The following is a 16,123-nucleotide window of genomic DNA, read 5'->3' as shown; positions in this document are numbered from 1 at the left end:
CACCATGATCGAAACACGATCAATCTGGTGTACGATGAAATTGCAGTGCATTTGCATTTACTGAAAAAAAAAGGAGAAAAAAAAAGTCAGGAAAATATCTTAAATTGACGAATTGTTGGAAATTGCATAGCAGCGCAATTGCTATTTATCGGTAATTTTCTTCCTTTTATTGTGTAGAGGAGCACAAATGCAGGACAAAAATGCAGCAGGCCGGCTATTGCACTTCTGTAAAAAAATAAAAATAATTGCAGTAGTGGAAACACAGCACCACGATTTACATGTTAATTGTTGTGCTGTTGTGATCCGCAAAACACAAGTGATCCAACAATCAGATTGCAACACAGCAAGTGGAAAAGAGCCCTAAGAGAGATCTTATGCTTTTGTATAAATGTTATCAATGTGTATTAATATTGTATTTCTGTGTATAAATTGTAATGACATACTACCGGTAGCACTAACCACAGCTAATCATTACTTGCGGCAGCTCTACTTTACTTGGTATTTGAGCTTTACATCTGTTTGCTGTCGAAGGTAAGCGAGACGAGAGATGGGTCTACACTATATTAGCTCTTACACATGTTGACATCAGCATGATTATGCAAATGATCAATAACTCCTTAACTGAAGATCAGCCAGGGAGTAGCGATCAATGCACCACACTGCGGCATCTGACCTCAGATTTCAGCAGAAAACTCACTGAAAACAAACATATCCCCTTGCGTGCTGCTTTTTGAAGACCTAAATAGTCAGCGGCTTACTGATCAATTTCACATCAATGAAAAATTACCACAGCTCCAGATTATGCTCCCCATCCATAAAAAGTTCCCATTCACGAACATGATCAGACTTATCCGTATGTAATGCTGTGAATACACGGGTCAAATCCGAGCTGATAAGATGGTTAGATAGATAATTTCCGACATGTCCGATCACCGTTCAATCGTTTTGCCGCTTGATTTGTCATTGAAGCGAATTAAAAAAAGATGAGAAAGACGAGCGGAAGATAAGAGAATCTAGCGGGCAAAACGATTGGGTGCAAAATCGAGCGCCAGAATCGCCCTGTGTATTCCCAGCATAAAAAGGTGTCCACAAAACCTTCCTGCAGTACAATAGAGATGTACAGGGGCAGGTTTAACAAATGGCAAGGTGACAGTGAGTCTATTACTGGCAGATTTGATCAAAGTGCTTGAATCCACCAGAAAAACAAATCCATGAATGGTAACTATTATCAAAGTTTATTATTGATTCTTATTTTATCTCTACACTTAAAGACAAACTATGGAGCCATAGAAAATACAGGTAGTCCCAGTTAGCGAATGAGATGGGGACTGTGGGTTCGTTCTTAAAGAGAATCTGTATTGTTAAAATCGCACAAAAGTAAACATACCAGTGCGTTAGGGGACATCTCCTATTACCCTCTGTCACAATTTCGCCGCTCTTCGCCGCATTAAAAGTGGTTAAAAACAGTTTTAAAAAGTTTGTTTATAAACAAACAAAATGGCTACCAAAACAGGAAGTAGGTTGATGTACAGTATGTCCACACATAGAAAATACATTCATACACAAGCAGGCTGTATACACCCTTCCTTTTGAATCTCAAGAGATCATTTGTGTGTTTCTTTCCCCCTGCAGCTATCTTCCACTGAAGTGTCAGGCTGTTTCTTCCTGCAGAGTGCAGACAGCTCTGCCTGTATGTAATTCCTCAGTATGTGAAAGCCCAGCCAGCTCAGAGGAGGATTTATCCAGCTTGTAAAAGATAAGAGAGAAGAGAGAAGCTGCCCTAATCTAAATAATACACAGGCAGTGTGCAGAGAGGGGCCTGGAGGGGGGAGATGCATCACAGAACCACAACACTGAAGAACTTGGCAGCCTTCCAGACACAGGCTGACAAGTCTGACAAGAGAGAGATAAGTTGATTTATTACAGAGATGGTGATAGTAGAACGTGCTGCAGTAAGCCAGAACACATTAGAATAGCTTTTGGAACTTGTAGGATGATAAAAAACAGGATGCAATTTTTGTTACGGAGTCTCTTTAAGCTAATGTTGGATACCCCTCTGTGTAACCTCTGTCCCATGTGCCTCCAGTGTACCGCCTTATCTATATTTAATAAAAAACAAAAAAAAAACCCTTACTTCCACAATACCATCCTACACAAAATCTCCGCTCTACTAACAATCTCCTGTCTTCCTCTCTGTTCTCCTCTTATAAGACTTCTCTCGATCCTCTCCCCTCCTGTGGCACGCTCTCCCTCAACACATCCGCCACTCACCCACACTTAAATTTTTTGGCGCAATCTGAAAACTCGCCTCTTCAGTCAAGCATACTCTCCTACCCATGACACTTCATCCACTGACCACCATTTCTGCCATCCCACACACAGCTTCCCTACACCTACTGTCCTATCCCTAAATCTTTAGACTAAGACCTTTTGGCCAGGGCTCTCTTCCCCTTTCATCTCACAATGCTATGTAACACGTGTGCATATCTTCCACCACCATGTAAAATCTGTTGATTTGTTCACTGCATTAGCTGTTATCCACCATTGCCTCATATTGTTGTTAACTGTTGTATTGTTTATTTTGCATGGTCATACCTTGTATTCTGTTGTACATTGCCATGGAAGATGCTGGCGCTATATAAATTAATAATAATACAAATAAAGTTCGATAAATAAAAATAAAAATTAGTGACTTTTCTTTGCTACTAATGTTCTATTTACTGTATTTTTGGACCATAATATGCACCTATTCTCTCCCAAAGGTGGGGAGAAAAAGTGGTCCAAAGTGCATCTTATGGTCCAAATAGTACATAGTCGGACCAGAGCAACTGTCCCCCCGCAGTCCCCGCGTCAACTGAAAGCAGAGTGAATCACAGTGGAAGCCTTCACCTTGGAATTCTCTTTCCTGTGTCCTGTTTGTGTGCATGTGCGCCAAAGAAAGAACACGAAGTTAGCGGGGAGGAGACGTCATGTGGGGGACACGTGTTGCTGCAGGCCGAGCAGCAGGATTGCAGCACTCCGAAAACAAGAGGATGACAAGTATCTGGCGCTAACTTGAACTTCTGTGCTTTTACTGGTGCCAATTGTTTTAAGGGCAGGTCCACGGCCCCATGATTGCGGCCAATAACTGCACTCGCTGAGTAGCAGTGAACTATTAGGTGTCAGTGGGCATCGTTCCTTAATTGTTTAAGGAACTACGCACACGGATACCTGATAGATCACAGGTACTCAGCGAAAGCAGGGATTGGCCCCAATGACAGAGCCTGCAAAACCATTGGCACCAGTAAATGCACAGTAGTTTAAGTTACTACAGTTCTTCCCCATGGCCCAGCTCCATAGCTGGGGGGACAGAGGCAGACACAAGAGGACAGAGGCGGACACAGCAGGAAGGAAGAGGACAGAGGAGGAAACTCTTAAGGGGCACTGGAGATACTAAGGGGACACAAGAGGTACGGGGGGGGGGGGGGACACACAATTATTGGGAGAAGAACTACAAGAAGGTCCCTGGCACCATGGGAACAACAGGTTTAAGAATATATTTCGTGTTCCCTGGATTTTGTCCTCTAAACCTAGGTGAGTCTTATGGTGTGAAAAATACAGTATTATCTGTACTACATTCATTATCTCATAAGTTTATTTTCACTTTAGGTTCACTTTAAAGAGTAAACCTGCTTAGCTACATACAAAAAAGAGCAGGCCAGATTTATCAAGAGTGTCTGAGACAAAACATTGGTAGGTTTATAGAAATCCATGCAGAACTGTCTCAGGCATCTTAAGAAATCATTAGTGCAGATTCCTTCTAAAACTGTTGTATAATAGGAGGAGCTAGGAAGGTCTCTCAGACAGTGCAGTGTGTGAGGGGAATTGCTGTTGCTGAGGTAACCAACACACCTGCTGTATTGATAGCAGCAGGCTCTGAGGAGGAATTCAGCAGGGGGGAGGAGCACATCACAAATCATGTCTAGCCTGCAGTTCTACATCTGCTATCAAGCACTTCTTAACCACTTGAGGACTGCAGTGGAAAACCCCTCTAAAGACCAGGGCAATTTTAATTAAATGGGCCACTGCAGCTTTAAGGCATAGCTGCAGGCCCGTACAACTCAGCACACAAGTGAGCCCCCCCCCCTTTTCTGCCCACCAACAGAGATTTCTGTTGGTGGGGTCTGATCGCCCCCCCAGACATTTGTTCATTATTGTTTATTTATTTTTTAATTTGTTGCTTTTTAAAATATTCATAAATCCACCCCTCCCTCCGCCAGCCAATCCGTGTGATCGGTTGTCATAGCCTTCAGCCTACGACAGCAGATCACTCCCGCTGTGTCACACGGCTGTCCCCAGTACAGTGCTGCTGCTGATTGCAGTGCTGTATTATGTAAATAGACGGCGATCACGCCGTCTAACAGTCGCCGCTCGGACACTGATGACAGGGCTCCGCTCCGCTCCCCGAGAAGGAGATGCGCAATTTCCTTCAATAGCCGGCTCCAGGACCTGACGCCAATTGGGGTTAGGCGGTCCTGGTGCTGCCGCCGCGACCACGCCCATTGGCGTGGGGCGGTCTTGAAGTAGTTAATCTGTGCCAGTTTAGGGATGGATTTGCACTTTTCTTAACTGTAGTGCAGCTCTAAAAATTCATGCTAAATTGCCACTATTACCTAGGATTTAAGAAGGTTCTTATCATGCAGAACTGTTCTCCCTGCTGGTTAGAACAGATTAAGAAGAAAAAACTGTCGGTAATGCGTTAATAAATCTCCCCCAGTGACTAGCATTTAGAGAACTAAAATAATTAAATACTGAAAATTCTCATCAACTAAAAAACCCTTGCAAACAGCATAATTCAGTGATGGGAGCCAAGCATGAAGGGAAAAAAGAATCTTCTATTACTGTATGATGAAATAATATCCTACCAATTATCAGAGGACAAAGACAAAGGGAGTTCAAATGACAAAACGATGTCTATTCCTTTGTAATTCAGCTCTTTGTTTAAGTCCGCCAAGGACACAGAGCTCCAGTGTGATACGTAACGCGTCCCTTATATGAACCTCAGCAGCAGGGAGAAGATTCCTAGAATCCTTCCTGCAGAGAACATTCAATTACACATTACACAAGCAAGGGAAATAAAAACCAATATGTGTTCAGTGGTTCCAGAGGTGTAGAGCTCCCAGATTAATGACACCTGCTGCAAGCAACCGTGACACAGATGAAACTAACTTCTAGTGCATTTCACACAGATATTGTGCATGTATGTACGTATGTATGTATCTCTGTATGTATGTATAGGCTCTTTAAATTGTACAATATTTTGTGATAGTGGTCAGTCAATAGGAAACATTTTTGAAGGCGATTACATTGTTTTTATGTACATAGAGGCACTATAGAATGACTGTGATCTATAACAAACTAATAGATAGGAGTTTCAGAGTTTGCTGTGAGCCAAAGGATTAGTCCAGGGTCTGAAATGGAGTAACAAAGCCTCTTGCCAGCAGAAGGAAGGTTTTTTCTGTCTGTCTCAAAAGCAGCTGTACTCCTAAAGGTGGCCACTAATGGTCCAATTTCCTTAAAGCGGTTCCGAGATAAAAAAAAACTAACTATAACAAGTAACTTGTCTATATATCTTATCTAAAGTTTAGATAGTTTACTAAGCATATCTAGCTGCAAACAGCTTCAAAAGTTTATAATTATTTATTCATGTGATACAATGAGGGTAGTCATGTTCTGTTTGTCACATTGTCACAGGCTGAGGGCTGGAGATGCTATCAGCTTGCCTGTGTGTAAATTCAGTCCACTCTCCTCCTTCCTCCTCCCCTCTGCCTCTGAAATCAATGGCTAGTAACTGCCTCCTCCTCCTGCCCAGACTGAGCTCCCATAAGCCCTTGCTACAGTGCCAAGGCACTGTGAAAAGCTGTGGTCAAGGCTTGTTTAGTTTATAGGGAATTAGAGTATTAAAACAAAACAAAAAAAAGTATTTGGCTTGAGGAATGCCCTATAAACTATATGAAAGGAACACAATTATGCAATTAATAAAAGTTTATCTCGGATCCACTTTAACATCCAACCGATCAAATAAATACAATTGGTTGGAAACGATCAAACAGGTCCAATAATGGGAAGTTAACATACCTAATCTGATCAATCCCATTGATATGGATTACGGATCAATTTCAGCATGAAATTGATCTGGAATCGGCCTGCGGTGTATGGGCAGCCGACAGATCCCTTTCTAATCAGATTCGATTAGTGTGAGATTTGTCTCTTGGTCTAATGTGCCCATCATCGCTAGATGGAGGGCTACCTTTAGTCAGCAGGGGGCTTGGAAGCCATCTATAGATGGAGGGCTACCTTTAGTCAGCAGGGGGCTTGGAAGCCATCTATAGATGGAGGGCTACCTTCAGTCAGCAGGGGGCTTGGAAGCCATCTATAGATGGAGGGCTACCTTCAGTCAGCAGGGGGCTTGGAAGCCATCTATAGATGGAGGGCTACCTTTAGTCAGCAGGGGGCTTGGAAGCCATCTATAGATGGAGGGCTACCTTTAGTCAGCAGGGGGCTTGGAAGCCATCTATAGATGGAGGGCTACCTTTAGTCAGCAGGGGGCTTGGAAGCCATCTCTAGATGGAAGGCTACCTTTAGTCAGCAGGGGGCTTGGAAGCCATCTCTAGATGGAAGGCTACCTTTAGTCAGCAGGGGGCTTGGAAGCCATCTCTAGATGGAGGGCTACCTTTAGTCAGCAGGGGGCTTGGAAGCCATCTCTAGATGGAGGGCTACCTTTAGTCAGCAGGGGGCTTGGAAGCCATCTCTAGATGGAAGGCTACCTTTAGTCAGCAGGGGGCTTGGAAGCCATCTATAGATGGAGGGCTACCTTTAGTCAGCAGGGGGCTTGGAAGCCATCGCTAGATGGAAGGCTACCTTTAGTCAGCAGGGGGCTTGGAAGCCATCTATAAATGGAGGGCTACCTTCAGTCAGCAGGGGGCTTGGAAGCCATCTATAGATGGAGGGCTACCTTTAGTCAGCAGGGGGCTTGTAAGCCATCGCTAGATGGAAGGCTACCTTTAGTCAGCAGGGGGCTTGGAAGCCATCTCTAGATGGAAGGCTACCTTTAGTCAGTAGGGGGCTTGGAAGCCATCGCTAGATGGAAGGCTACCTTTAGTCAGCAGGGGGCTTGGAAGACCTGGAAGGCCTTTGAAAAGAGATAATTAACCCTGTGTTTTCCCTAGCTGATAGCTGAAAAGTTGCTGCGACACTGTACATGAGATATGATGTATTTGATACGACAAATGGTGACTGTATCACAGACCCGATGGATCGTTTCTGACCTACCGCATTTATTGGATCAGCCGACTGATCGTTGTAAATTAGACCATTAGTAACCACCTTTAGACAGTACACAGAGTACTTCTAGGACTGCACAAGGCTTTGGATCCTATAGAGCCTTTTCTGTCCTCTCTCTCCGTCCTGTCGTTCCAGAGTTGTCACCCCTGTTCAAATATGCTGCCCCCGCAAACCCTTGGAAGCATTCATGTCTCTGAGCGTTTCCGAAGATGGACGGCTCTGTACTGTGCATGCGCGAGTCTTCCGAAGGCTCACTGAGGCGTATTCGATAAGTTGGTCCAAATGCTGTAACGGGGTGACAACACTGGACCAAGAAGGGATAGGAAAGGCTCTATAGGATTCATAGCCTTCCCTGTCCATAGGTGAACATCTTTATTTTATTTATTTTTTTAATACACTTTACAATTACTTTAAATTCATATTTGGAATACTAAGAAATGATGTTGAAATCCTTGATTTTCTTTGTTTCAACAATGGTTGTTAGTGCAAATGTTTAATTTTGTGATGCTTTATAGATGTGTTTATATGAAGCAGGATATAAAGGCCAGACTAGTGATTTACAAACTACATGTGTGCACTAGAAGAAGCCAAGCTTAAGAGATGCTCTCCAGGATAGGAGTTATCCTGTTTATGAAGATCAAAACAGCAAAACATGAGAACTAGAAGACAGCTGAAAATCATCCTTTATAAGTCGATTTTCATTCATTCATTCATATTTATGCTGATAGCCTCCATTAGATGTGTCTGTTGGAACAATCCTAATGTAAGCAACAAGGTATTAATGTAAGCGCACACCAGTATTAGTGCAAAAACCTCCAGGAAGAATCAAAGGGAGCTGTATAGTGTAAAGGACTTATCCCATATATACACAAACCGCTGATAAGCTATGTGTTAAGAGCCTCCATTAACACTGATGTAGGCAGATTCCTAATGTACATTATGGAAACTCTGGTCCTGCTGATGCTCTTGGTAATTCCCATTTCCAGGAGTTTCCAATCACTACTGCAAAGCCCTGCGATTAAAGCATTGTTTCTACCTCTTCAACATCTGTGCTGTTGACCTACTGTCTATTCCATCTATATGTTACGGCCAGAACCCGAAGTTTGGCCACTTCTAGTTCTGGCCGGCCACTTCGGGTTCTGGCCGGCCAATGCGCGAAGTGGCCGCTGCGCTGCGGCCAATGTTAGAAATGGATTGATTCCTCTGAGGTTAATGTATCTTCTGCGCCGCAGCGCAGCGGCCAAACATAGAACAACTTCGTTAATTTATTGCAATTCAGCCGGCGGCAATGTAACAATTCAAGCCGCCGGCTTTTTCTCTGCCTCTCTCTCCTTCTCCCCCCCCCCCCCCCCCCCGCCTCTCTCTCCTCCTTCCCCCCCGCCTCTCTCGCTCTTCTATGGGCAGCCGGCGGGGACACGAGTGTCCCCCCTCCGGAGTCGTTCGTCGCGGCAGGATTATCCTGCCGTTCTTGCAGAGCGGGTGCTGGCAAAAGCGATGTCTGCAGCCTCCCCGCTCTGCTGCCCTGGCGCCACGAACGACTCTCGGGGACACGCGTGCCGCGCGGGCTGCCCATATGAGGAGAGAGAGAGAGGCAGAAAAAAAAAAGCCGGTGGCTTGAATTGTTACATTGCCGCCGGCTGAATTGCAATAAATTAACGAAGTTGTTATACGTTTGGCCGCTGCGCTGCGGCGCAGAAGATACATTAACCTCAGAGGAATCAATCCATTTCTAACATTGGCCGCAGCGCAGCGGCCACTTCGCGCATTGGCTGGCCAGAACCCGAAGTGGCCGGCCAGAACTAGAAGTGGCCAAACTTCGGGTTCTGGCCGTAACATATACACAGAGTTCTGTTTGGATTACTGTTCTCCCCACTCTTTTTTTAAAGATTTTTTTTATGTGCTGTATGTGAAAAATGTTTGCAGAATGTTTTGGAACATAAGTAAAGGACAGTGTTAAAGCATGGCCATGCTTGTATGGGTGCAGCACTGCCGCAATCAGGCCAAAACGGCCCTGATGTTAAGGAGGATCCTGGCAAGCAGCAGGAGCGAGGTGGACCCAGGAAGCCTCTATAGGATCCAGAGGCTTCCCTCTTAGATTGCTATGTGTTTCTGAACCCGAACTTCGGCTTGGGTTCTCTTGCATGTCTTTGACACGCCTCCAATTTATTTACAAAATGCCGGTTTTCAAGCATGTATATGTCTGTACAATGAAAAAAGATATCAGAAAAACAGATTTAAAAACTAAACAATGAAATAATTTGACGTTTGCTTGTCATTTTCACACTTCTATTAGACTTGGTTCCCACTTGAGCGAATGCAAAACGGGCACGAACACGCTTGGTCCATTTTGCATCCACTCTGTGCCATCTGCTCCATGTCCGCCACTTGCGTGTCCCGCCGTTACTCGCCACCACTCGGCACTCCCAGTTGCTGAGGATTCCCATTGGTCTTTTGCAGCCCAATGGGAGGCGTATGAGAGGAATTGGCGCCGGAGACTTGGGCGCAGGATACAGCCGGTATATGACTGATCCTGCTGTTGCACAAGTTCCCGGCCACGTCAAATACTACTCCTCCTCCAAGCCACCATGGATAGTGGGGAATGAAATAATTCGTCTTCCAGCAATTGCTGGAAGCTGAATTATTGTGTTTTAATAGTAACTTCAGCTCAGTCTTCTGATAGCGCCGAAGTTACACCCTGTGCGCTGCTATAGCCGTAATTCCTATTGCGGCCTAAAGTGGCGCTGGCTGCGCCCAAGTCTCCTGTGCTGGATTCACAGTGTTCGCAATGGAGATCCCCATGTTTCTCCCGGCCACTGAGCTGTGTACAGAGGGACCGCGTGGTGGCAATAGGCAGCGGGGCATGTAGCCCTAGGCAGATGCGATGGGAAGATGGAATGGATCCGCCTGCCCCAGATTATTGTGGACTGCACAGAAATTGTGCTCTGCTTACTGCAGCGGATAGTGGACCCGTTACAGAGTGACTAGTGTGAACAGCTCCTATTTATAAAATAGGGGCCGTTCACTGTCAGTTTAGCGATGAGTGGAGAATGGACATTTTTTGTTCACTCTCCGCTCAAGTGGGACCACAACCTCAGTTAAAACACCACATTTAGTTTCTCCGGATGGGTACATAAAAGCTAAACAAAAGACAAAGGAATTTGACTTCACAATAGGGACTCACCCTCCAAAAAAGTGACAGTTGGCAGCCATTTTGGGAGCCGACGTAAATCCAGCCCTGGCTGTCAAGAGTGCATTACAAAAAAAGTATTGTGCCATTTTTAATTCCATGTCAGCCCTTTAATCTAGGCCCTACACATACAGAATATCACAATCATGAACAGAAGAACACAAACGTTTGCTTTCAGTGATAAGCATGTAATAGCAGCAATGATCTGGTATTCTCTCCAGAGATCTTTGATGGACTCTACCTGACTGGTTGTTCATCATACGGATAGCCTTGGCTTTAGCCAGCTCAAGAGCGGTGACCCATCTTTGCCTCTCCACTTCACAGCTTGCTTTGAGATGGTAAGTCCGCCCGCCATTGGACAGAACTATGTTACAAGAGTCCTCCGTATCAATGTGAGCTGTAGACAGGTTAATGGTTCCTCTGCAGGTGTGGGCCATCTCAGCCTGTGTCCTGAGAGATAGAAAGCATGCCATAAGGGAACTAGTAACATTTCCATTGTTTTCTTATCCCTTTTAAAGACCACTTTTTTATTCCAAACGTATTTTATTGAAGCAGTTCACATGCAGATGCAGTCACAATGATCATCCTAATGGAACAGACAAAATAATATGATTGAAGAGGAGATAAAACATATACTGTAGGCCCATGTACAATCTACTTTTTCTTCTGAGTTTTCTCCTAGGTGATACTTTTCCACCTTGTCATAAAGTGCCTCTTAACCTGCCTGGCGTTCTATTAAGATCGCCAGGCAGGCTGCGGGAGGGTTTTTTTTTAATAAAAAAAAAACCTATTTCATGCAGCCAACTGAAAGTTGGCTGCATGAAAGCCCACTAGAGGGCGCTCCGGAGGCGTTCTTCCGATCGCCTCCGGCGCCCAGAATAAACAAGGAAGGCCGCAACGAGCGGCCTTCCTTGTTTTGCTTACATCGTCGCCATAGCGACGAGCGGAGTGGCGTCATCGACGTCAGCCGACGTCCTGACGTCAGCCGCCTCCGATCCAGCCCTTAGCGCTGGCCGGAACTTTTTGTTCCGGCTACGCTGGGCTCAGGCGGCTGGGGGGACCCTCTTTCGCCGCTGCTCGTGGCGGATCGCCGCAGAGCGGCGGCGATCAGGCAGCACACGCGGCTGGCAAAGTGCCGGCTGCGTGTGCTGCTTTTTATTTGAGCCAAATCGGCCCAGCAGGGCCTGAGCGGCAGGCTCCGGCGGTACTGGACGAGCTGAGCTCGTCCAGACCGCCCAGCAGATTAAACCACCAGAAAACACTTAAAATAATTTTGATAGGACCTTTTCACCTACTTTTTGGTACTTTTTCCATTGCAAAGTGCTGAAAAGTTATTCTAACTAGAAGATTAAAAATTATCTCCTAGGAGAAAACTCGGGAGAAAAAGCCAATTGCATATGGGTCATAGTGTACATTGTGGATAGAATAGGATATGCAGCTGCATACATTGTCTGTAGTCATGTATTAAGAGAGAGCATATTGCTTATTTGGGAAAAAAAAAATCCTAGAGATATTAAAGTGTACCCGAGCCACCGGGAGACATTATGAGATAAACGTGTATGTAAAGTGCAAAACATTAACTTCTTAGGGACCAACGCAGTACAAATCTACGTTGGGCAGGGGCGCTGCGGTTCTGGCCGGATGTAAACTCTACGTACCATTCACCGCGTGCCCCTGCCCGCTCCCGCCGCTCTGTCCCTGCCGCAATGTGCTGCCCTGCCGCCTCTATGACGGCAGAGCACTGTGAACCGGGCAGGAGCCGTTTTCATTGGCTCCTGGCCCTGCCATTCCTGTAAGCCAATCCCATTGGCTTACATTGAGTGACAGGGTCAGGAGCCAATGAAAGCGGCTCCTGACCGGCGCACAGCGCTCTGCCATCATAGAGACGGCAGAGAGAGCAGCCTGCGGCGAGGACAGAGCGGCGGGAGCGACGGATTATTGCAGCGATTCGTCAGTATGCAGCGTTTTAGTGTACCAGCAGCCTCTGGTCCTTAAGGGGGCAGAGGCTGCTGGTACCGAAGTGGTTAATAAACAGGCTGTTTTGATGGTTTTATTTTGCTGCCTGAAAGAGTTCGTTTTTAGGCATGGAAACAACAGCTTCTGTCTTGTAGGTACCTTGTTGGGAATATAGTAAGTATCACTGATAAGCAAATTACAGCCATAAAAGTTTTCCTGGAAGAATACAATTTCTGAGAGTAGGGGTAGGTAGAAAAAGGTCAATAGTTTATGTATTTTCACTTAGGAACACTTAAAGGGGAACTTAAGCCTAAACCAACATACTGTCATTAAGTTACATTAGTTATGTTAATTAGAATAGATAGGTAACATAATCTCTTACCCACCCCGTTTTAAAAGAACAGGCAAATGTTTGTGATTCATGGGGGCTGCCATCTTTGTCATGGGGGCAGCCATCTTTTTGGTTGAAAGGAGGTGACAGGGAGCAGGAGACACAGTTCCAACTGTCCTGTGTCCTGATCACCCCTCCCAGCTGCATGTGCTAGGCTTCAAATGTCAAATTCAAAATGTAAAAAAAAAAAAAAAATTGCACCAAAACAGCAGAACGAGAACAACATCAGAAATCCCATCATGCTTTGCACAGCATTAGGGGAAAAATGCCCGGGCAGTTTTTTTTCTGTGCAGCTAAAAATGAGGCCTGTATAAGAGAAAAAAAAGTTCTGATGCTTTGAAACAATTAAATAAACACCAGGCCTTTCCAGTGCTGCCGAGTAAATTTTTAGTCTGGAGGTTCACTTTAATAGGCTGCCACTGAGCAGAGACAATAAAACATTCAATCTACGTTCAAATTGTTTAAAAAGAAAAAGATGGAATATCTAAAAAGAAAAAAAAGTTATCTTTAGGATCAGTGTAACGATCGGTGTCAGCACACAGAGAGAATCTGATTATTGGTGATCTGCAGTATCACCAAGAATACAGATATATACCCGATTATTGATGATCTGCAGAATCACCGATAATCCAAGTATAACTAACCTCTGTACACCTATATAGTGTGAGTGTTTGGTGCAACAGTAATGACGTTGAGTAAGACCACCCGAGGAGCAGGTGGTCTTTGGCAGTATGGGCGATACTGCCTTCTGAGAAGTGCAAAAACCTTCCAGCAGCCTGAGACCTCCAAAGGGGTGGAGTCCCAGGCTGAAAGTAGGAAAGACCTGTGGGTGAGTGACACCTGAAAGGTGGATGTCACTAGCAGGTCTGGAGACTATCTCTTAAGGAGAGAGATAGCTCTCAAGGTCGGGCAAGCCAGGTCGGCAACACACGGACAGACAAGGTACAGAGACAGAAGGCTGATTCGGTATCCAAAGGCAGGCAGGGTTGGCAACAGATAATCAGATATGAGTAGGTACCGAATCAGAAAGCAAAGGGATAGTCAGAAAAGCAGTAGGTCATAACAGATATCAAACAATGCCTAGTCTTGGGTGTGAGGTCCGTGGTCTCTAGACCCTGGAACTAGTCTGAAGTATAACAGAATGATAACACAAAGTCCCTAATCTTGGGTGTGAGGTCCGTGGTCTCTACACCCTGGAACTAGTCCGAAGTATAACACAATGATAAACAGAAGTAATCTGGCTCAGTGTAAATTCCCAGGTCCTCCTGGTTCTAACACACTGTAGGATCTGACTAAGGTCTGAGTGCTTCCACGTAAGTGTTCGCAACGGCAGACAACTTGAGACTAACCAGCAATAGGTATATATAGAGCGGAGCTCTCCGGCGCCACCCACCGCTGATCAACCAATGGCCACTAGTTCTGGGATCAGCTGACCAACCTGGTCAGCTGATCCCTCCTCGTTTGGCATAAAGGTTCTGCCTCTCAGCGCGCACACGCGTATTCCTCAGTCTGTGTGCACTAACAGGCCCAGCCACCTCAGACGCACGCTGCTGTATGCAAACCGCCGCGCTGGACGTGGAATCAGCCGCCTCGCCGCCAGTCCGCGCGGCGGCTTTTCCGCGTTCCATTACAATCAGAAGGATAAATACAACTGTTTATCTCATCAGTTTATTTTCACCTCGGGTTTACTTTAAACCTTATAGGAGGACTCAGGCCTTTACAAAAGTGCTGTACAGCGTATCATACAGTGATAAGTTGAAGGGATTGACTGTTAAGAGCACCATATATCCCACAGGTGATCGTATTTTTGGATGTGTGGATCCCACCCTTTCCTTCCATTCCATCACTAATGGGGTGTCCCCCGAACAAGGAGGGCTACAAAGAGGGTTTACAAAAAAAATGTATCCACTGATGATATCTCCATCAAGGAGGTTCAACAAACATATTGATAGGCAAATGGTGGTGTAGCATTGACTCCCAACACCTTTCAGTACAGATCATTCATCAGTGTCCTACCCCTGAAATAGATACTTATTCATTCATGTACTTTATTGGACAACGTCAACAAAACATTTCTGAAGGCAGGTCTTTTAAAAAATTTTAATGGTTATTTTGTTACAAGCTGGACACACTAAATGGAACTCGACCAAGTCAGATGCTTTTATGCCATCTTGGCTAAGAATCTAGAAATTTACCATTGATGCAAAGTGGTTTCCTCTATTTACATGATCTTGATAAGAGGTGGCTTAAGAATGTGTTTGTGATAAATAAATATTGCTCTTTGGGCCCGGTTTCCGCTAGTCGTGGTGCAATCATGGCATCGCACTGTATCCAAACTGCAGCTGATGTAAGTCAATGGAATGGTTTCCATTGACTCAAAATTACGTTCACGATACGATGGGACGCAAGTAAAATTATGGATAGCATGCTGCAGTTTTCCGCAGCACAAATCAGATTCCCATAGCGGTAGTACTGATCCGCATTGCATGGCGACCAAAAGTACCCACGGGTGTATGCAATGCCATGCGATGCGATGATTGCACTGCACCACGACTAGTGGAAATGGGCCCTTAGTGTTCCTCATACAACACTCTCTTGTACTTAGACAAAATGCCAAGAAATTATCAGGAATATTGTGAACTATTCACATTTAGAAAGTACACACAGAGCTCAATAATATGTAATTTCCCCAGAGAAAAGCAGTGAAGTAAAAGGAGCATTAACTATTTAAGGACCAAGCTAATTGAAATCTACACCCTGTTTTGGTGGGCTCCTGGCTCTGCAGGGTGTAGATTTCAATTAACCGACGCTGCGCGCATTTGCCGTTTCCGTTGCTCCCCACCTATCGCGCCGCTCTCTATGACGGCAGAGCCATGTGAGTCGGTCAGGAGCCGATTTCATTGGCTCCTGGCCCTGTCTTTCAATGTAAGCCGCTCCCATTGGCTTACATTGATAGACACGGTCAGGAGCCAATGAAAGCGGCTCCTGACCGGCTCACATGACTCTGCCATCATAGAGACAGCAGAGTCTATGTCCTGGGGGTCCTGGCGAGCAGCGATGACGGCGGTTGAGGCTGGTATGTGTGGTCGATTCGTCGTTCTGGTACCAACGGTCTCTGGTCCTTAACGGGGCAGAGACCGCTGGTACTTAAGTGGTTAAGCAAAATTATGAAGCAGGGCCTGTATACATAAATAAAGGACACCTAAACTGAGAGAGGGATATAAAGGCTGCAATATTCATTTCCTTTTATACAATACCAGTTGCCT

General features: G+C 45.3%; 1 protein-coding gene across 1 annotated transcript in view; it reads right to left on the bottom strand.

Annotated features, from left to right (window-relative positions):
* The window catches only part of OSBP2 (oxysterol binding protein 2), a 327,225-nt gene that overhangs the window by 246,185 nt on the left and 64,917 nt on the right, over positions 1-16,123 (bottom strand). The window contains exon 2 of the mRNA XM_068246447.1: positions 10,752-10,960. Coding sequence (XP_068102548.1) covers positions 10,752-10,960 — 209 coding nt within the window. The remainder of the gene's footprint in view (positions 1-10,751; positions 10,961-16,123) is intronic.

The sequence above is a fragment of the Hyperolius riggenbachi genome, chromosome 1, assembly GCF_040937935.1.
Source record: "Hyperolius riggenbachi isolate aHypRig1 chromosome 1, aHypRig1.pri, whole genome shotgun sequence".
NCBI lineage: Eukaryota > Metazoa > Chordata > Amphibia > Anura > Hyperoliidae > Hyperolius > Hyperolius riggenbachi.
This window is presented reverse-complemented; position numbering and strand designations above follow the sequence as displayed.